This window comes from Leptosomus discolor, chromosome 8 (assembly GCF_034619465.1).
Source record: "Leptosomus discolor isolate bLepDis1 chromosome 8, bLepDis1.hap2, whole genome shotgun sequence".
In the NCBI taxonomy this organism is placed as follows: Eukaryota; Metazoa; Chordata; class Aves; order Leptosomiformes; family Leptosomidae; genus Leptosomus; species Leptosomus discolor.
The window spans coordinates 40,669,086-40,689,035 of record NC_141398.1 but is presented as its reverse complement, the minus strand read 5'-3'; the positions used below and the strand labels follow the sequence as shown (position 1 = coordinate 40,689,035).

General features: G+C 58.3%; 2 protein-coding genes across 3 annotated transcripts; both read left to right on the top strand.

The window, feature by feature from the left end:
* Positions 1 to 867: 867 nt before the first annotated feature.
* On the top strand, positions 868 to 12,102 carry FA2H (fatty acid 2-hydroxylase). Of its 2 annotated transcripts, none has more exons than XM_086469337.1 (7): positions 868 to 1,131; positions 6,850 to 6,945; positions 8,684 to 8,826; positions 8,937 to 9,043; positions 10,333 to 10,505; positions 10,986 to 11,238; positions 12,023 to 12,102. In XM_086469337.1, the coding sequence occupies exons 1-7, from the start codon at positions 868 to 870 to the stop codon at positions 12,100 to 12,102; spliced, it is 1,116 nt and encodes a 371-aa protein (XP_086325463.1). The 2 variants fall into 2 exon arrangements, with proteins under 2 accessions (XP_086325463.1, XP_086325464.1); XM_086469338.1 differs by having other exon boundaries at positions 868 to 1,143; positions 6,862 to 6,945.
* A 2,583-nt stretch (positions 12,103 to 14,685) lies between these two features.
* On the top strand, positions 14,686 to 19,407 carry MLKL (mixed lineage kinase domain like pseudokinase). Its single transcript, XM_009951654.2, has 10 exons — positions 14,686 to 15,157; positions 15,342 to 15,455; positions 15,559 to 15,733; positions 15,842 to 15,939; positions 16,073 to 16,208; positions 16,727 to 16,811; positions 17,234 to 17,382; positions 17,583 to 17,632; positions 18,113 to 18,253; positions 19,333 to 19,407. The coding sequence occupies exons 1-10, from the start codon at positions 14,701 to 14,703 to the stop codon at positions 19,383 to 19,385; spliced, it is 1,458 nt and encodes a 485-aa protein (XP_009949956.1). The 5' UTR covers positions 14,686 to 14,700; the 3' UTR covers positions 19,386 to 19,407.
* Positions 19,408 to 19,950: the final 543 nt, after the last annotated feature.

The following is a 19,950-nucleotide window of genomic DNA, read 5'->3' as shown; positions in this document are numbered from 1 at the left end:
GCTAACTGCATGTGTGAAATTTAATTAAATATTGAAATAAATCTGCAAACAGCCGCGAGGGGACGGCACGTAGTGACGTAGTGCCTTGTAGCAAGTAACTTCGGGGTCGAGTGGCCCCAGGAGGGACCCCAAGAGGGACCCCTGCTCTCCTGGGGGACTTCTGAGCAGGGACTGGGGTTCCCTTTGCCTTGGCCACTGCAGAGCGGGGGGGGTGGGGGGTGGGGGTGGGGTGTGTGTGGCACCCTGGGAAAGATGGTACCCCCGAGTGTGCCCCATACACCCCCATAACTCCCTGGGGTTGCCCTGTATCCCCCCCAGCTACCCCCCTGGGAGGCCCTCACACCTCCCCAATTCCCCCCCCGGGATGCCCCCACACCCCCTTTTCACTGCTGGGGATGCTCATACTCTGCTTCCCCCCGCGGGCTGCCACAGTGACCCCTCCATCCATTTAGGGTTGTCAGAACCCCCATTCCCCCCCTCCCGAGTGTGCCCATGTGTACCCATGTCCTCCCTGGGGTACCCAATTCGTCCCCCCCGTTTACCCAGGGTACCTCATTCCCCCCCCCCCGCACCCATTCCCCTGCCGTGAGTGCCCCTTACTCCTCCACAACCCACCGCGGGGTGCCCCGTACACCCACCCCCCCCCCCCCCCGGAGCAGGGCACCTGCCGCGGGGCGGAGCCTCCCCCACCCAAGCCCCGCCCCACCCCTCCGGCGCGGTCCAACAGGCGCCGGGGGGGGGCGTGGTCTATGTGTGGGCGTGGCCGGGGCTCATATGCGTGTGTCTGGATGAGCAGGTACCGGCAGAGCGCGCGGCCCTGGCGGCGGGACGGGCCGGGCCGGGGGTGGCAGCAGGGCGGGACGGGCCATGGCGTCAGCTCCGCGCTCCTTCAGCGCCGCCGAGGTGCGGGCGCGGTGCGCGGAGGGCGCCTGCCTGGTCCGCTGCCGCCGCCGCCTCTACGACCTGAGCGGCTTCGTGCGGCTGCACCCGGGCGGCGAGCAGCTGCTGCGGCGGCGGGCCGGCACCGACGTGAGCGCCGCGCTGGACGGGCCGCCCCACCGGCACTCCGACAACGCCCGCCGCTGGCTGGAGCAGTACTACGTGGGAGAGATGGAGCCCGGAGAGGAGCAGGTACCGGCGGCTGCCCCGCGACCGGGATGTTCGGAGTCTCTAGGGTGCCCCGCAACGGGGGCTGTGCGGGAACGGAGCAGTACCGGGGTCTATAGAGCATCCCAAGTCCAGGGCGCACGGTGTCTGAGCTGTACGAGGTCTATAAGGCACTCCGGGTCTGGGCCACGCAGGATCAGATCCATACAGGGTCTATAGAGCACCCCAGGTCCAGGCTGCACAGAGTCTGAGCTCTACATGGCATGCAGAGGTTGTGTAGGGTCTGGGGTCTATGGGGCATGGAGCCTTTGGGGTGCATGTAGTGTATAGGGCACCCAGGTCTGGGTCTGAGCTGTGTGGGACATGGTGTGTGTTGAGGCTGAGCTGCACAGGACGCTCGGGGTTCAGGCTGTGGAGGGACCAGGGCATGAGTGGTGTATGGGGCAGGGAGCATTTGAGGCTCTCAGGGTCCTGCATGGATGGCACCTGAGGTGGAGTGGATGGGGTGCAAAGGTCCCAGGTGTGTGGGGCACGGTGGCTCCGGGGACATCTGTGGGGCCTGAGGTGCAGAGGGTAGTGAGGCACATAGTGTCCAGGCTTCGCCGGGCCTGAGATGGACCATGTCCGAGCTGCACAGAGCCTGGTATCTGTGGGGTCCCATCCCATGGTCACATCCCACCCTGGCTGTGCCAGGAGGCAGGGCCCATGGGTGATCCCGGTGTGCCAGCATGACATGGAGGTGCTGGGGTCTTTGGAGGGGTGTGGGAGATGGGGACATGCAGCTCGGTGTTGGTTTTAGCAGGGCCATGTGGCACGGGGTGGGCGATGGGGCAGGGCACCCTTCCTGGCACCACCAGCATTCGGCCAGGGACCGGGGTGCTGGGCACCAGGACTTGCCGGTGATGAGCGGCCACTGCTGGGGAGAGGAGCCCAGCCATCTCCTCAGCCATCTGGGCGTGGGGCAACGGTGGCTGTGACTCACCGCCGTCTCTGCCATGCCAGCCCTGTGCTCAGCCGCTGCCCAGGCGGAAGGGAGAGCACCCCGGGGAAGTGCCTCCACTTCCAGGTGAGCTTCCAGGAAGGATGAGCTTCCAGTGGCACCGAGCACTGCCGTCCCGATTACTGACCCTCACCGGCACGCCGGGGGCAGGATGCCCAAGCAGCATGGCCAGCCCAGCCCTGCCCCCTCTGCCAGCCCAGTGACCGCTTTCCCCTCCGGACATCCCCGCAAGGTCGGTGACCGGTCGGTCCCTCCAGGATGGTTGTTTGCACTCGCTGGTTCTCAGCACTCGCTGGTTCTCCTCCCCGTGGTGCAGCCTCGGCCCCAGTCGGAGGCTATGCCACAGACGGGGCTTTGTTTGGCCTCAATGCGACGCCTGCTCTTTCCCCGGATCCCGATGGCACCTCCTCCATTGGGACACTCATTGCCACCGCCTCCTCGCAGGCGTGACGAGCCTGACGGGTTGGGGCAAAGGAAGGTACCAGACAAACGAGTTCTTGCACCAAGGGGAATTGCCTCTGTCCCAATGCAAATACACAGCGTGATAATGCCGGGGCGCAGGGAGATCAGACGCTGCCTGGCACTAGATAAACCGTCCTGGGCTGTAACATGGCGGGGAGGGACAGAAGCTGCCTGCTGCACAGCGAGGCTGGCTGTCCTGTGCCTGGCACGCACCTGATGTGTGAGCCGCTCTGCCAGGCTTGCCGCCCCTCAAAAACCCCTGTTGGAGGGAGATGGGGGGGAGTCAATGCCCTCAGATCCTTCCTTTGGCTGCTTTCAGGCAGGTGTACCCCAAGCAGCTCTTCAGTGGAGGTGCTGCATCACCCTGGTCCGGCTCTGGACCCCTGTGGCTTTGCTGGTGCTTCTCCTCACTCATCAGACGTCCCAGGGCTGCACCATCTCTGTGCCAAGGGATGCAGGACCCTGAGGTCCCACAGGTGTCTAGCATCCCCCCTGCTTACGCCCAGGGACTTCGAGGGGTTTGGAAATGGGGGTCAAAAAATGTGTTAATGCATGAGGGGCAAAGAGGAAGATAAGAGCCAGCCTTCATCCCCCCGGCATGCCTCTCCATGCCCTTTCCTGTGGCTCTCAGGAGCTCAGCTCCATCCTTCGGCCACAGGACCCTTTTCTGCATCACCCAGCCCCATTTGGCTAAGGACAAATTAAACCCCAAACTTTTTATCTATGCAAACAGAAAGTATAGGGGAGATCAAAGTGAGAAGCAATAATTACCCAAACTAGACAGTGGATTTTAACAGTCTCGCTAGAGGGAAGCTGGATCATCTAATTACCCCTCCAATTTAAGCAATGAGAGACTTTCATCACAGCCTCTTTGGGGTGTGTGACGTGACCCTGAGTCACAGTAAATCCCCTTTCTCTCTCAGGGTTGGTGGCCTCCCCTTCTCCTCGCCTGCATCGCCACATGTCAGACTTGCCCTGGCTCTCCGTCCTGGCCTCAGCCCACTTGGACGTAGGCACTTGCGTGTTCTTCGGAGGTGTTGTAACAAGAAACGGCTTTTTTTTATTGTATCATTAGAACCAGTAAATTCAACCTCCTTTTATTAGTCCTGCTGCACCCAGTGTTTAATGGGCTGATGCGCAGCCTCCTGGGGCTCTGCCAGCTGCTGCCCAGGGACCACGATGCTAGTGGGATGGTGATGCTGGGAACGTGCCACCGCAGGTGGGGACCTCGCTTGGGTTCCCTGTGTTTCATGGCCTGTCCTCGTGCTACACGCCTGAGCCTGCATTGCTAATGCAGCTTGGCCCACATGGACATCAGCAAATCGAGCCGTGGAGGAGCTCAGTGAAGGTGCTGGAGGCTCCAGGGTGATGGAGAGGTATGGCAGGGCTCCTGCGGGGTTTGACTTGCTGGGCAGACGGGCATGGGTGGAAGAACTGGGTCCAGGCTGCTGGCGGAGCAGCTGACTGTCCAGCTTCTCCTGCCTGCGGCCCAGGCATGCCAGACCCCACACTGGCCATCCCTCCTACACGTACTGGCTCGCATTGCAGCTGGATTTTGTTTTTCCTTTAATGCCCTGAGTCCTGATGCTGGGCAGCACTGGAGTGGCGTAGCTGGCACTGAGCTCCCCGTGGCCCTGCCTGACCAGCACAGGGCAGTGGGGTGCTTGGAGGTAGATGTTGGGTCACCCAGTCACCACATTGTGCTGTGCCCTGGGTGTTTGGCCCTGTTGCTTTCTGGCAGGAGAGCCGGCACTTTGCCAGTCCTTCCGCTTACTAGGGCGACGGTGCGGGAAGGCGGCGCTTTGTAGGCGTTAACTTTCCCTTCGTTACATCAGGCCTCTTGTGCATCTTTCCTGGCAGGACCTGTTTGCTCAGGGACAATGTGGGTGCATCAGCATCACCCATGGGCGACAGGCAGAGCTGGGTGCTTGCAAAGACCCCTTCAGCCTCCTTCAAACCCACCTTTTATTTGGAGGAGGAGGGCAGGCAGAGGCCCCAGCGCTGGTCCGGGTGCTGGTGGGGCTCGGTCCCCGCACACCCCTGGCACGCTCGGGGCAGGCAGGAGCATGCCACCGCTCTATGGAGCGAGCTGGGGCACGCAGGCATGGCTTGCACCTTGCTTGCGCCACGGCTGCCGGTTGTTTCAGTGCCAGCCCCGGGGTGAACAAGAGGAGAGCCTTCCTCCTGCTCCCCAGCCATGGAAGAGGAGGAGATGACTCAGGCAAGGCTGGGCACTGGAAGGGAGCTGCTGTAGCATGCAGGGTGATGGCATCTCACTGGTGACACCCATCCTCCCCAGCATGGGTGCTGCCAGCGAGGCGGGGGTCTGAGCCCCCTCTGTCAGTCTCCCTGATGTAGGAGGATAGGGAAGCCTCTGACCACAACACGGTGCTCACGCATCCGTGGGCAGGGGAGTTGGAGGTGTGTGGATGTTTCGGAAAGGGGAGGAGAGGTGCCAATGCGTTGCATCAGTCCGGCTTTCTTAAGCATCCTTCCTGCTGCTGGTGAGGCTGTGGTGCAAGTGTTGGGGTGGAGAGCATGGGCTCATTTCTCAGGGGATGGAGAAGCCATCTATCTCTCTCTTAAAGCCAAATTTTCTTCCAAAGCACCGTCAGGGAGGAGGCAAAACCATAACTTGACCATCCTCAGCTGGATTTCAAGGCATCCCACCTCCCTTGGGGTTTCAGGATATCTGACTGAAGGACAAAGCTGAAAATAGAGATGGGGATCCTTGCAAAGGGAGGTGTGGTGGTCCACAGCGTCAGCTTGCACAGTCACTCTGCCTGCAGTAAAATTGATGGCTGCTCGAGTCCAGCCTGGCTGGAAATATCCCCTGCCCTGCCTGCTCCCCGGGGCAAGGGGCTGCCTTGGGGCTGGCTAGCGCAGCTCCCGTACCGGTGGGATGAGGCTCAAAATCCAGCTAGCCCAGGAAAGGGGGTGGGATCCCAGCAGGCAAGGAGTGCCCGCTGTCAGCAAACAGGACCTGGGCCCTGCCTCAGCGTCACCAACGCAGCACAAAGTCCTGTCCGCCCCAGCGAGGCGACATCAGTCCTCGCGTCCCTCAAGGGAATTGCATCCCTCTCAGAGCAGCGGGGAGAACATCCATTGAGGAACCCTGCTTGTGCCACGGCTGCCAGGGGAAAACCATTCCTCACTGCAAGCGGCACAGCTGGAAACCCTGGCGGGCATCGCTGTGCTGGGGCTGCCAGGCCGCGCCATACCCTGCTGCCGAGTTAATGGGTAGCTCAAGGTGACAAAGCAGGAGAAAAGGCATGTTTGGCATGTCCTGCCTGGGCAGCCGGGGGGCACGGCCAGCTTGGGTCTTGCATGGGCATGCTGTGGCCTCACCAAGCCCCCTGCCAGCATCAGGGCCAGCGCTGGAGCTGGCAGGGCCATGGGAAGGAGGCCGGTGCTGGCAGCCGGCAATGCGGTTGTTTCCAAGCATCAGACAAGGCAGGTTTCTCCTGTTTCTCAGCCAGCCCTGGCAGGGGGACCACAGCCTGCGCTTCATCCACCTGCCAGCCCACCAGTGCATCCCCCAGGCCTCAGCGTGCCTTCCCTAGCCAAAACCAAGCCTCCACCCCATCTTGCATGGCCTGCGGTGAAGGTGCCTGGCCCAGCACCGCCATGCAAAGGGCACATTGCCTTTTTTGCTGGGGTGAGCTCCCTCCTGCTGCATTTTTCCCCTCCCCGTGCCTGGAGCCAGGGTGGTGCACCACCCATGTCGTGCTCCCCAGCTCTGGCAGCCTGGCTTCCTCAGGGACCAAAATGCCAGGCTGGGATTTTGCTGGAGAGCAGCGGAGTGGGGAGGAGGGAGCCTGGCGTCGGTGTTGTGAGCACTAACCCAGCAATGCCCCTCACTTTGCTGGCAGCGGCACTGGCTCCGGCTGGTGCTTGCTGGGCTGCTGACCTGTGGGAAGGTGAGCTGCGCTACCGCACTGCCTGTTAGCAAGGGGAAATGCTGGCCAAGGGCCCGGGAGCCTCCGCTTTGCAACACCGAAGCACCAGTGCCCTCCTGGCAGTGTGGTGGGGTGGTCTGAAAACCAGGCTTGGGGGGAGATTTCCAAAAAGACTCAAGCGTGCGATGCTTGGTGCACAGTTCGAAGGGCAGCACAGCTCGCTGGCAGCCACATCCCTCGGGAACCTGCTCGGCAGGAACTGACTGACTGAAATTCATCGGATTTTTTCCCTTATTTATTTAGCAGGCAGGCATGGCCATCACTGTCCCCGACAGTGTCTGCTACCAGTGCTTCACCACAGCATTTTCCTTCTCTCTTCAGAGCCACCCCGAGCCGGTGGATGAGAAGGCTGTGGATGCTGCAGCCCAGACCCCGATGCGGATGGATCCTCGCTGTAAAACGGTGGATGTGGAGAAGGTAAAAGCCGGGGGTTTCTCCAGCATGGCATTTGCCGGAGTGCTCCTGGGGAAGATGAGATCTCCTCTTCCCTGCAGGAATGCTGGCTTTCTCCTGACCCCCAGGATGGGAGGGATGCCAGGAAGGAGCCAGTCTGTCTGCTCCTACCCCTTCTGGAGCAGATGGCATCGCTCGTGCATTATTGCCCAGGCACGGCCTCGCTGGGAGGTTCATGCGGCGGTGGTGTGGGTGGAGATGGCTTTCTCTGACAGCGGCTGTGCCCTTCAAGCAGGACCTGCTTCCAAGCCGCACCTTGCTCACTTTATTTTTTTTTTATCTTGTTTTCTTTATTTATTTTTTACATTTTTCCTCTTGTCTGAGCACTGGTAATGAGCACTAAGGGATCTCCCAGCCCAGGCAGGGCAACCCCCCTTTCACTCAGGGTGCTTCCTGCCCTGCCAACTCCTTTCTGAGCACACGTGGGAGCAGGGATTCATCCCCAAGGTGCCTTTGGACATCCCTGTCGTTCACAGCACCATTTGGCCGCTGTGCTTTGCACAGCCCCTGCTTATCGGTGAGCATTTTTTTTGAGCAGGAGAACACCTTTCACCCACCCCTCTTAATATTTTACTGCTGACTGCCTTTAAAAGCAAATCTGCTATTCCAAAGTCACCCTTTTTTGCCCTAACTTTTCCCCTAGCTTCCCAATGGAGGGTGTCTCCATCCCCATCCCATGCACCAGCTGCAGGCTGGGGTCGTTTCCACTCCTGGGCGATCACGTCCACCCCTGCCTGTAGCAGAGCCCCAAAAATGCCTACAGCCACCTCAGCTCCTTACACTGAAACGCCCTGAACTGAACCACCCCCTCCACTGTCACCAAATGACCAGTGGCGCAGCCCCAGGTGCTGGGTTGCCGTGCCAGCGCCGTGTGGCACAGGCCAGCTGATGGAGAGCTGCCATGCTCAGGGCTCAGCTGGGCGAGCCCACTTTCAGTCTCGGGGCATAGGTGGGACTGAGAAACCACCTTATCTGGCCAGGCCAGCAGAAGACACGCCCGAGGATGCTGAGTGTGGCAGAGGTGGTGCTGCTGGTTGGGTCTCTCTAGTTTTGTCCGGCGTAGACATGTGCACCGTCACAGGTCCCTTCTTGCTCTTGCAGCCACCTGAATGCAGCCACGCGCTGAAGCGGTGACTGGTGTTAGCGTTCCCATCCTGTATCCCCGCTCCCCATCCCTTTCTGCTTCGCTCCTTGCTGCCAGAGCGCTTGAATGGGTGCGGCCATCCTGTGCGTCCTTTCCTCGAGGAGAAAAGCCCTTGGCCAGAGCAATACCACGGGAATGGACTCCACATCCTACTGGCAGCTCACTGGCATGGCTAGCAAGTGGGGAGTATTGCTGCTCGCTATCTAATCTTGGCAGCTCGCGGTGGGGGAAAGAGCCTCACTTATCAGGGCCTGATACTGAGCCAGGTCCAGGTACAGCTGCCTTCACCTTGAACAGCTGGCAGGTACCCAGTGGCACAGGGGCAAGCTCAACCCCATGTTCATGGGTAGATGGGGCTGATGTGTGTCTGGCTCTGCTTGTCTGCCCCACACTGGTGCTTGTGGGGAGCTCAGGGCTGCTTGGAGCAAGAAGCAGCTGCTCCTGGAGCATGGGAAGGGGTTTGCAGCCCAAAATCCCACAGCTGCGGCACAGTTTTGTGTCTGGCACCAGGGCAGTGTGTAGGTCCCGCAGGGATACAACCACTCTCTGCTCCCTCAGGACCTGGTGGACTGGCAGAAGCCCTTGCTGTGGCAGGTGGGCTACCTGGGGGAGAAATACGACGAGTGGGTGCACCAGCCCGTGGATCGGCCAATCCGCCTCTTCCACTCGGATTTCCTCGAGTCCCTCTCCAAGACAGCATGGTGAGCCCCTGGGGGTCTGCACTGTGCCCTGGCTATTGCCCCCACAGAAAGAGGGGAATGGCTTGCCACCCCGCAGGACGCTCCCTCTGACATCTCCGTCTACCCTGTAGGTACGTGGTGTTCCTGGTGTGGGCTCCTGTGGTGCTCTATCTCAGCTGGGTCAGCTACACCTCCCTTGCCCAGGGCAACACCAGGCTCTTCTCCTCCTTCACCACAGGTATGAGCTGCAGCAAAGCCATTGGGCTTGGCTCGCTGCCCCGACTCCGGGTGCAGGGGCAGGACAGCTCTGCGCAGGGGAAGTCCTCTGTGTCCCTTCCCCATCCCTCCTTCCATACATGCTCACCACGAGCCGCATGCACAAGCTGCGGGTGAGCCCCTGTCCCCCCAGCCACGTCCTCCGCATGAAGCTGTCTGCGCTGCTTTAAGGCCTGAGCTCGCCATCTCCATCCCCTCCGATTGCCCGCACGATTTGGTCACCCCCAGGGAATTGATGGAGGCATAGAGGCTGCAGCCCACTCCCCCTTGCCTCCCTTCCCTCCATCCCCCAAAACTGAGCCCAGCCAGCGCTGTGGTGCGGGCCACCCCCCACTGACGCCCACGCTGGGTCGCGGCTGGATGCCGGTGTGGCGGGCGAACAAACCCAGCTCTCAGCGCCGCCGGCGTCGCACAGTGCAGGGCTTGTTTGCCCGAAGCGCCTGCCCTTGAATCTCCCACTGTCTGCTCTCCCGGGAATAACAAGTGTGGCCGGGGCAGGCTGTCTTCTTTGTTGTGCGCTTTTTTTGTGTGTGGTTTTTTTTTTTTTTCTGGGCTCCCTATTTTTTTTGCAAGGTGCCACTCGGTGCCAGCTGTGCCCGGCTGCGGGGTGGAGTGGTGCTGCACTGGCTTCCCCCTGGCTCCTTGCAGCATTTGTCACCTTGCTGCCAAGGGGTTATTTTTATTTTTTTATTTTCCCCCTGTCCAAAATGAACAGGTTTGGGGGGATCCGAATTCTACTAGCAAGGACGCAGGGCCAGCAGCCAGCCCCGAAAGGAGGAGGTGGCTGAAAAAATGCTCTGCGGGGGAAGGTGCCCAACAAATCTATTGTTTTTCCCCCAAAATAAAAAAATAAATCCAACTCTAGCAACACTGTTTAACTGTCACCAGTGCTGCCTGTGCAGATAAGGTCCCTCCTGCCTTGTTGTGGTGGCCAAAGCAGCTTTGTAAGGACAGGGCTCTCCCTGGAGTGCACATCCAAGCCCCCATTGGCATCTGGGATCAGGGGACCCCCCCTTGCTGGCTCCTTGTGGCAGCGAGAAGATGACTGTTTCCATAGAGTGTAAATTAATGGGAATCAAAGGAAAATGTGGTTTAGGGCAGTGTTTGGGAAGGTGGCTCCCAGGGGAAGCTCGGAGCAGGAGGTGGCTGAGAGGTGTGAGGGAGGGAGAGCTGAGCTTCACCCGGATGCCGATGGATAAGAGCACCCACACGCCGCCTGCCCTGCTGACCACTGCACATCTTGTTGTGTAGAGTACTCCATCCCCGTCCACAAATACTACTTCCCCTTCATCTTCCTCCTGGGGATGTTCCTGTGGTCCCTGCTAGAGTACCTCATCCATCGCTTTGTCTTCCACATGAAGCCACCCGCTAGTAACTACTATCTCATCACCCTGCATTTCTTGCTGCATGGGCAGCATCACAAGGTGAGTCGCAGCTTATGCCTCCGCCGACGCCCGCCAGGCCGTGGGAACGGTGGCCTTTGCTCAGGCGGAGCCTGTTTGTGCGTGTTCGACGTGACTCGTGGCATCTTTGCCCCAAGCAGGGCCCTTACTTAATAGCGACGAGGGCTGCAAGACTGGCTCAGAGGAGCTGGAGTTAAATCTGCAAGCTCCAGTTGGGCAAGGGGGAAGAACCAAAAAAAGCCATGGGCTCCCTCTAGCTTTGCTGCAGGAAATGTTCCTGTGGAACTCGGGGACCTACCAGCCAAAGCCACCAGCTGGGTGTGGGCAAGGGGCTGCTCTCACCACTGGGTACATCTTTTTTTGGGGAAGGTTTCTGGAGACTGCTTTGCTGTTGGCTTTTCCCGAATGGGCATCCCCAAAGCTTGGCAGGGATGTTCTGGGGGCTGGGGGATGTGGGGTGGGCTAGGAGCTGCCTGTCCCACTGTCCTTCTCTGCTTCCAGTCTCCCTTCGACAGCTCCCGCCTGGTCTTCCCTCCCGTGCCAGCCTCGCTGGTGATCGGCTTCTTCTACGGTGTCCTGCGGCTCCTGCTGCCCGAGGTACTGGGGCTCTCTGTGTTCGTCGGGGGGCTCTGTGGCTACGTCATCTACGACATGATGCACTATTACCTCCACTACGGCTCACCAAAAAAAGGCACCTACCTGTACGGCCTGAAGGCTTATCACGTCAAGCACCACTTTGAACACCAAAAATCAGGTAGCGCCGTGTTCCCTGCACAGGAAGGGGCTGTTGAAGCCTGCGTGTGTGCAGCTGATGCTCTGAAATACCTGGCATTTGGGGTGGGGAAACCCAAGATTCACTGGGGAAGCAGGGTATGAGGTGCTGCAGCCCCATGGGGCACATTTCTTAGCCCCCAGGTTGAGGATGGGGAGCTGGTGTGGCCCAGGGGCGAAGGCAACAGCCTGTCTCGCCAGCGGCCACCAATGCCGCCTGGGGATGCTGGGGCAGAGGCAGAGCCCTTGCGGTGCTGGCATGCAGGTACCCGTCCCTGCCCGGAGCAGTATCTCCTCCTGCCGGGAGGCGTTGGCGAGTGCAGGGTGAGGCCCTGGGCTTCCCTGGGTCCGTCCCACACCTTCCCCAGCCCAGCACTTGCTCAACCTGCCCTTTGCCCGGTTTCCTAGGAGAAAACGCCCCATCCAGATAAGCTATCATCTGTGGGGCTGGTGGCATGGCCCAGCCAGCTCCTTCGGCTCCCTCTGCTCTTCCTCCTTGCCTTGCCTTCCTCCCTCCCTGAAACGCAGGTGCTCCTCCCCTGCCAGCCTCTACAAAGGGACGGCCTGGGCCTGCCATCTCTGTCAGCCCTCGTCACCTTTGCACCCAGCTGGGTGATGTCCCATCCCAGCCATGTGGCCCTTGTGCAGGCTGCTCCCAGCCCTGCTGGTCTTGGCGATGGTGGCACTGGCTCGGTTAACATCAAGCAAGCTGTGCCCTGTCCCCTGGCAGCTTCCCATGGCCTGAGCGCTCTCTCCCCTGCCCGCAGGCTTCGGCATCAGCACCCGCTTCTGGGATCACCCCTTCCGGACGCTCATCCCCGAGGAGACCTTCGAGAAAGAGGACTGATGGCCCTGATGCAGCTCCTGGCTGCCGGCTCCGTCCCTCCTGGGCTGGGGCTGTGGCATCCCTCCCCAGCCCTTGGTGAGGCGGGCTGGTCCCTGCCCCCTTGCCAGGGGCTGTGCCACAGTGGTGGCCCCTCACCGGAGCATCCCCATCATGTGCTGAGGTCCAACTGTGGCACTGCCGTGGGGGATGAGGGGGTGAGGATACGGGGAAAGGGGAGGAGAAGGTTGGAGGGCTCCTGCTCTTTCCTTGCCACCTGCCCAGTCCAGGCCACAGATGCGCAGGCAGGTCTGCTGCCCGAGAGATGAAGTGCCTGATGCTGCCCTCCCTCCTCCGCCCTGGCACCTTGCTGGAGGCCCCCTGAGCCCCTGCCCCTCCCAGGGTACCCCCATCCCAGGGCATCCCACACACTGCGGTTAACCTCATCACCTAACTCGTGCTGAGTGGCTTCCGTGTACCGGGTCCTTCTCCCGGCCTGATCCCAGCACAGGGTTTTCTTGGCCTGCAGCCCTTTGAGTGGGGATCCTGCAGGTCTGGATTTTGCCTTTTTCTAACCCTTATCTCTCTGCCAGATTTATCATGTTTTTTGTAGACATTGGCTACTTGAAACTCAAACTCCAATGAGCAGAATTGCTACGAGATGCCTTTTTTTGCTGATCCTGTGATTATTTTTTTTCCTAATATTTACTGTGGATATTTAAAGGTTTGGAATAAAGTTATATGTAAAACTATAGACACTACAATTGTAAATAAACTGTATATTTTGAAAAATAAAGCCTTTTAAAAAGGGTCTGGCAAGAATCCCTTGGGGCTTCTCCCATTTTCTCCCACCGTCGCTGCCTCCCTTCCCAGGTGCCAATCGTGGTACCTTGCAGTTGCCTTTCTTCGCTCCCCATGGTGACAAAAGCCATACCATCAACCATGGCATGGGAGAAACTCTTTGCAGGGGGGAGCCACAGCAAACCTGTGTGACCCCGGGCTCTCAGTAAGCGGAAACTGGCCAAAGCCACCACTCACTTCTCCGAAGTTGGGCAACAGCATCACATGCCATCCGGTGCTTCCCAAAATCAGCCTGGCCCTCTGACGAAGCCACCCGCAAAGTTTCCTGCACTCCCGGCAGAGGTCAAGCGCTCTTTCCAGCACTGGTGCCTGCAACCTTCTTCCTTTGATGTTGGGGGGTCCCGAGGCTGCAGGGGTGGGGTGGGGAGCAGAAGGTCCCAGAGGACCATGCCACACCACCAGCCCCACAGATGATAGCTACTCTGAATGGGTGCCTCATGCCCTGGAGGGTCCTGCTGCGCAGCGCTGAGCTGATGCCAAGGTCGTCGCAGTGCCCCGGGCAAGCCTTGCTGCAGCTGGCAGCACAGCAGAAGGGGTTGAGGTGCTCGAAATAGCAGCAAGTGTCAATATGGGGGCCTCAGCCTCTCCCATCCACTTCTTCCCAATGTGCTTCCCGCAGGCAATTCCTTCTTCCAGCAGGCAAACCCCAGCGCAGGGGGATACAGCCCACCTGGCCCCTTCCTCTGCCACCCCAAGCAGCTTTCCGGGAACGGGGGAAGCTGCGGTGGGTTGCATAATGCCCCTTCCGCTGCCTGTGGGAGCAGTGGCCGGGGAAAGTGCCCTATAAAATCCTGCTCACCCTGCCTTGCCTCTCCAGTCTGCAGAGGCGGCGGAGGTGAGTGAAGCGGGGCCAGGTAAACCCAGATGATTTCTCTTAGCAAGCGGACGAGCTTCTGCCTTGAGGGCTGTGCTGGAGAGAGCCTGAAGAGGAAGGGAGGGTGGCTGCAGGTCGTTTCTGGGTGTGTTTAGGTCTCGTTTCCAGCTGATAGAGCCCGGTATCCCTCTCTTAGCGCTGTCTGCATCAATGGTGTCAGTGGCTGCTGCTAGTTTCCCTGCAATAGGGGCAGTTTTCTGTCCCTGCTGCCTGGAAGCAGGCTGGTGAGCAGGGAACGTCCCTGTAGGGATGCTGAGCACACAGGAAGAGTTTGATTTAAAATCTTAATCGGGCAATACAGGGCTACAGGGAGAAAATACGGAGAAGTCGGGGATGCCAGGGCTGTGAAGGCATGAAAGCTTTTATTAGCTGGGTGACAACAGAGAGAGATGTTGGCTAGAAATGAAAGCGGATGTTTATGGTCAAAGATGGAGGGTCTGCAGGCAGGACCCCAGGGTGGTGCGGGGCTGGCGCTGGGGAGCACTGCCCAGGGGATGCTCCTTGGGTCATTGCTGACCCTGTTCGGCTGCACATGAGCTCTCTGGGTATGGCTGACATTAAATTAATTTACATAAACCAAGCCAAAACCAGCTGATATGGAGCCAGATGTGCCAATACTGCTGCTACTGACACCTCTGTTTGCGAGTGCCCACTGCAGTCTGCACAAGCGGCTGCGGTGCCAGGCGAAGCAGAGAAAGCAAAGCAGCTGGAGGAGATGTGAGGGGGCTATAGGAGACCTGGAGGGTGGTGTGACATGCTAAGGTTGTTCCATAGGGTGGAAGGTGTGGAAGAGCCACATCTGGCTGATGTCCAAGCTGTACCTGAGGCTCACCTCCACCAGACGCTGTCAGCCCACATCACCCGTGGCCAAGCCCTTTGCTGCAAGCATGGACATCGTGGACAGGGTCCTCTCTGTGGCCCAGACCATCTACGCCCAATTCGAGCAGGTGAAATGCTGCAAGCACCAGTGCCAGCGCCTCGTGGAACGCATCCAGATCCTGCTGGAGCCTGTGAGGATCCTCAAGGCTCAGCTACCAGAGCACATCTCCCACCACGAAGAGAAACTGCTGAAAAAGCTGCTCCAGATGCTGGGGGAAGCCCAGAATCTGGTGATGAAATACAGCCAGACCAGCTGGATTCAGAAGTTCCTGAGAGCCCGCAGTGCTGGTGAGGAGTTCATCTGGGTGAACGAGAGCCTGGAGGACATCGCCCAGGGGCTCTCACTCCTGCTGCAGGCAGAGCAGAAGCAGGCTTTCCTGGAGGCTTTCCAGGCAAAGACATGTCGCAGGCAGGATGCCGAGGACCTGAAGGACGACAAGGCTTTCTTGGACCAAGTGATTGCAAGTAAGCGTGCATTTAGCACACCCTCTTTCCCCAAGAGCAGTGGCTGGCACCTGTCCCCAGCTGCTTGATGGCCATGGGCCTGGCCAAGGAGAGCCAAGGGGACACTTAAACTGTGAGAAAAACTAACCCCGTCAGTCCTGCATGCTCAACCAGTGGCCCCACTTCTGCATGTTTCTTTCCCCAGGTACTGAGGAGCCCGAAGACGCGGACGGGGAGATCTACATTGACAGGCAATGTATGGAGAGCAAGGTAGACTGGATGCAAAGGGAGCTGAACAAAATTGTGCACGTGATGGACTGTAAGTTGGTGTCACACCTCTAGGCACCCTGTGCTGTCTATCCTTTCCCCTTGATCCCTGCCTAACGTGTCCCTCGTTCCCTCCTGGCACATGACGGGAGCAGGCTTGAAGAAGGTCAATGTTGATAAAAGAGAAGACATCACCGAGATCCAGCGGGACCACCTCACCTTCTATAGGCACCTGCAGGACACCGAGAGCTATGACCTCTACGAGGGCGAGTACCTCAAGTACCCTGTCGCCATCAAAACCTTCAAGAGGCCACTGACCACCGACCCAGCGTGAGTTGTCCTGGGTGGGAGTGACACAGGGCAGGCGGGACGGGAGGACGGCACAGCGCCATGTCATGCCTTATTCCAGGGATCTCACCATGCTGTCCCTTTCTGCAGGAAGGTGAGAGACATCTTCGAGAAGGAGATTCAGACCCTAAAGAAGTTTGAGTCTCCAAACATCCTGCGCATGTATGGGATCTGCATTGAGGAGAAAGGTAGGGGGTGTCACATTAATGTCACCCTTTCCCTCCCCTGCCTGTCCCCAGCGCCAGCTGGTGGCAGACAGTTTGTCATGGTCCCCTCCCAAGAGGTGGCACAAGGCAGGATGCTCACGGTTTTACCTTGCAGATGGGAGCCCCTGCTTCTCCATCGTCATGGAGTACTGCAAGCACGGGACACTGCGGGATGTGCTGACCAAGCAACAGGACCTCTCCTGGGAGGTCCGCATTCGGATGGCCCTGGGAGCCGCCAGAGGCCTTTACAGGTGAGCTGCTGCATAAATCAGTGAGGAAGTCCACCTGACAGTCCACAAGCCGTGCTCAGCTTCCCAGTAGGTCTCAGTAAGCAGCAGTATCCTGTTAGACACAATTTCCACCACCTTGGGACAATTGGATGGCAGGCTGGTGAAGAGGTAGGCAGTGGATTTGGATGCAGTAGCGCCCATCTCCACTGGTCACTGGCCCCTACATCTGGCTTCAAAGGTCTGGAAGGGAGAAGCCCCCTTCCCCGCACCCATAGGGCAGCTTCAGGAGCACCCTACAGCACGGCTAGTTCTCCTTATGGGACCTGCTCATCTGCAAGGCTCGTTATTCTGCCCACAGTGGCTGTTCCAGCACCTCTTGGAAAGGTTGGCTTGGCAGGGTTGGTCCACCAAGACAGGCACAGAGCTGTTGGCTTCTCTGGGTGGATGTCAGTCCATATCCCACACAGCAGGAGGAAGCCCCAAGTTGGGGATGGGTCCATCACCAGCATATGTTGCCCTTGGGTTCTGTCCGGCTGCAGGTTGCACCAGACGGAGGAGAAGTCCCGACTTCACGGCTGCATCTGCAGTAGCAAGTTCTTGGTGGCTGGAGATTACTGTGTGAAGGTAAGGACTGCGCTCGGAGAAGTTTTTGTGAGTTTTGCATGGTTTTGTGGATGTCTCCCCCCACTAACATCGAAGGGAATTATGATGGTCTAGAATAAAACCTGGGGCAGAGCCATCTCCCCTGTCACCTTAGATACCTACACCTCAGTTCATCATTATCTCTGTTTTACCATCATCAACGTGAACGTTTCTAAGCCATCCGCCCTGGAGTGAGCTGAAGCTAGGGCTATTCACCTGCCTTCACATGTGGTTTCACTTTCAGAAAGTGCCACGCACCGGGCAGCACACGTGGCTGCATGCCAGCCTTTGCTGCCCAGGGCACCTCGCTCTGTTTTCTCCATCTCGAGGCAGTCCCCAGCCATGCCACAGGTTTCAGCAGACTGTGTTTCTACCACTTCTCCCTTCCTCATTCTCTCAATCAGCTGTCGGGATTCGAGCTGTGCGAAACAGAGTCATCCATCAAGAGGAAAGCCAAGAAGAACTGGAAACAAGTCTCTATGTTGGCTTACATTGCCCCTGAGAACCTGAAAGACATCAACTACCCCTACAAGAGGCCCTGTGAAATCTACAGGTGCGTCTGTTCTTCCCAGGAGAGATGCCTGTAAGCAGGCAGATGTCTGGCAGAGTAGCTGTTGAGCCATGGAAGAAAGCCAGGTTTAATCGGAGACGCAAGCAGCCCTTTGTGGTTGGCATAGCCCAACAGTTCCCTCTGTTAGAAGGGAGGACAACACGGTGGGATGAATTCTGAGACTCTTGCTTGTCTCCTTCCAGTTTCGGGATTGTGCTGTGGGAGATTGCGACCTCTAGAATCCCATTTGAAGGTGAGAGAGGAGTACCTGGTCCTCTGTGTAAAAGCCACATGTCCCAGTGCGGCTGCTGTCTGGTGTGGGATGCTCCCTGCTCCTTCACGAAGCATCCCATGGCGTGTGAGTCCCAGTGGCAGTGCCTGGTGTGCCTGGCTCTACACGACAGCTTCATAGCTTCTCCTGGGACTCCAATACAGTAAAGCATTTCAGCAACATGCTTAAACCACAAACACGCAAGTAATTTTTGTCTCTATTTGATGTTCCCGTGCATTGAAGCATAAACACATCTCCTTGCTCCACTGGAGCACAACGGCGTCATGCCAAATACGGGGGGTTCATTGCAGATGCAGTTTGGGTGGCTTCCCTGCAGGTTTCTCCATGCCATAGGTTGCAGGAAGGCTCTTGGCGTGGCTTTGCACTGGGTTTCCTCCCCAGCACCCTCCTGTGGCAGCAGAGCTCCGTCCTGACACTCCTATTTGCACGCGTATTGTCTAGGCTGCACACCCCAGGAGATCATGGAGAAAATCTGCAACCACAATTACCGTGCTACTGTTGGGGAAGATTGCCCTGAAGACCTGCGGAAAGTCATTGACCAGTGCCGGGCCTTTGACCCTTCCCAACGCCCTTCTGCCGAGGGTAAGTGTCCTGGACACCTGCTCCACAGGCCTTCTGTATCCCTCACTCATCTGCTTCAGCACTCAATTTGTCATTTGTTTTCTGTATGAATTTGTCTGGCTTTGTGTTTCAAAACCCCTTCTTGACCTACCTTCTTACGCTAATGAGTCCCCTAATACTAGACCTCTCTCCTGTAGTGTGATGGCTCATACAGTTAACGTTTACCTGTGCCATGACAATAATCACCAGGATGTTTATTTGTCATCACATAAGAATAAGGTTTTTCTCTCAAACAAGCACTGAACTGGGACCAGGGGTGTGTTGGTTAATCCCCACTCAGGTCCTGCAGATCCCATAAGCTGGAGGAGCAGCCACAACACGGTGCAGGAGCATTTCCTTCCTTGGGCTTTGAGCAACAAATTGCAATCTTGAGAATTGCTCCACAGTGGGGAAGAATTCAGTGTCTGGAGTTGGTCTGGGTCTCATCAGATACATAATTGGTCTCCACAGGAAGATTTAACAGAAACAGTAGGAAAAGACAGAGGAACCTTTCTGGTGTGGTTGAAGGCACAGAGGTCATGCCCTTTTCTCAGTTCACCTCTCCAAGGGGAGAAAGCTTCCTTCAACCTCATCTGCTCTGCCCTATGGGGCCAGTTTCTATACAAGAGATGTGGAAAATGTGCACAAGAAACCATCGTGTGCCACAGTCTCTGTGCCTCCGTCTCCCAACAGCAGCTCTCAGCTGCAGGAAATCACCCTGAATGAAGTGGAAACACCAAAATCATCAGAGATGTTGTCAAAGCCGCACTGAGGATACAGCATGTCTTTATTACTCTAATCTGACGCCCAGCCGTGCCTGCATGGTGCTGAGCTGGAAGGACATCTCGTGTCTGTTTCCAAGCATCTCTTTGGGCTGTACTCACTTGAGTCTGCTCAGGCCTGTCCCCTGCTAATGGCTGCCCAGTCGAGCTGGCCTGAGGAAAATGACTCCATGTCCCGATTGTTATCAGTGAAGGAAAGATATCTTCTCATCAGAGGAAAAAAAAAAAAAAGCCTACAACAAATATTGTTTTGATTAACGCCATTCTTGTGTTTTGCAGAGATTGTGGACTCGCTGGCTGACCTGGAGAAAAGCCGAAACCAAGGAATTTAACTGAAGAAAACAGGATCGGGTAACCAAAAGCAGGCAGGCGCCTTGGAAAGCAAGCCAAGGGAAGGCAGCGGGCCTTCCTCCCGTGGGCCAAAGCGTGCCGCTCGCCCCTCTTCCCTGCTGCACACAGACTGATCGTTTCATACACAAGTGTTTTGAGACCTCCACCTCTCCAAGGGGCCATGCCGGGCAGCTGGTGGGCGAGGGCACCCTGCCACAGGCTCTGCCCCCGCGAGCCGCCCCCAAGGGAGGCTGGCAGGAGCCCCGGCAGCCGGGGGGACCGGAGGGACCCCACACGGCCAGCTTCTCTTCAGCCCCGCCGGGAGGACCCGGCGCCCTCAGGGCACCCTCGGGGCACGGCGGGCCCCGCCGCCATGGCAACGCCCCGCCCACCTCGGCCCCTGTTTGAATCCGCTCGAGCTCCCGCTCTTTTCGTTCCGCGGGCGGCTCCCCCAATGAAAACTCGCTCCCCGACCCTTGCCCCGCCCCCTTTGGCCGTCGGGGGTGTGGCGGCCCAATCAGCCGGGCCCTCCCCATACAGCGCTCTGGCCAATCAGAGCAGGCTCTG

What these genes read in the sequence shown, in the direction of transcription:
- MLKL (XM_009951654.2), top strand. Translation starts at nt 14,701, where the DNA reads ATGGACATCGTGGACAGGGTCCTCTCTGTGGCCCAGACCATCTACGCC. An exon ending in CTCTAGAATCCCATTTGAAG is followed by an intron (nt 17,633 to 18,112) that starts GTGAGAGAGGAG and finishes CGTATTGTCTAG; the next exon opens with GCTGCACACCCCAGGAGATC. An exon ending in CCAACGCCCTTCTGCCGAGG is followed by an intron (nt 18,254 to 19,332) that starts GTAAGTGTCCTG and finishes TGTGTTTTGCAG; the next exon opens with AGATTGTGGACTCGCTGGCT.
- FA2H (XM_086469337.1), top strand. Translation starts at nt 868, where the DNA reads ATGGCGTCAGCTCCGCGCTCCTTCAGCGCCGCCGAGGTGCGGGCGCGG. An exon ending in TGGAGCCCGGAGAGGAGCAG is followed by an intron (nt 1,132 to 6,849) that starts GTACCGGCGGCT and finishes TTCTCTCTTCAG; the next exon opens with AGCCACCCCGAGCCGGTGGA. An exon ending in CTTCTCCTCCTTCACCACAG is followed by an intron (nt 9,044 to 10,332) that starts GTATGAGCTGCA and finishes CTTGTTGTGTAG; the next exon opens with AGTACTCCATCCCCGTCCAC.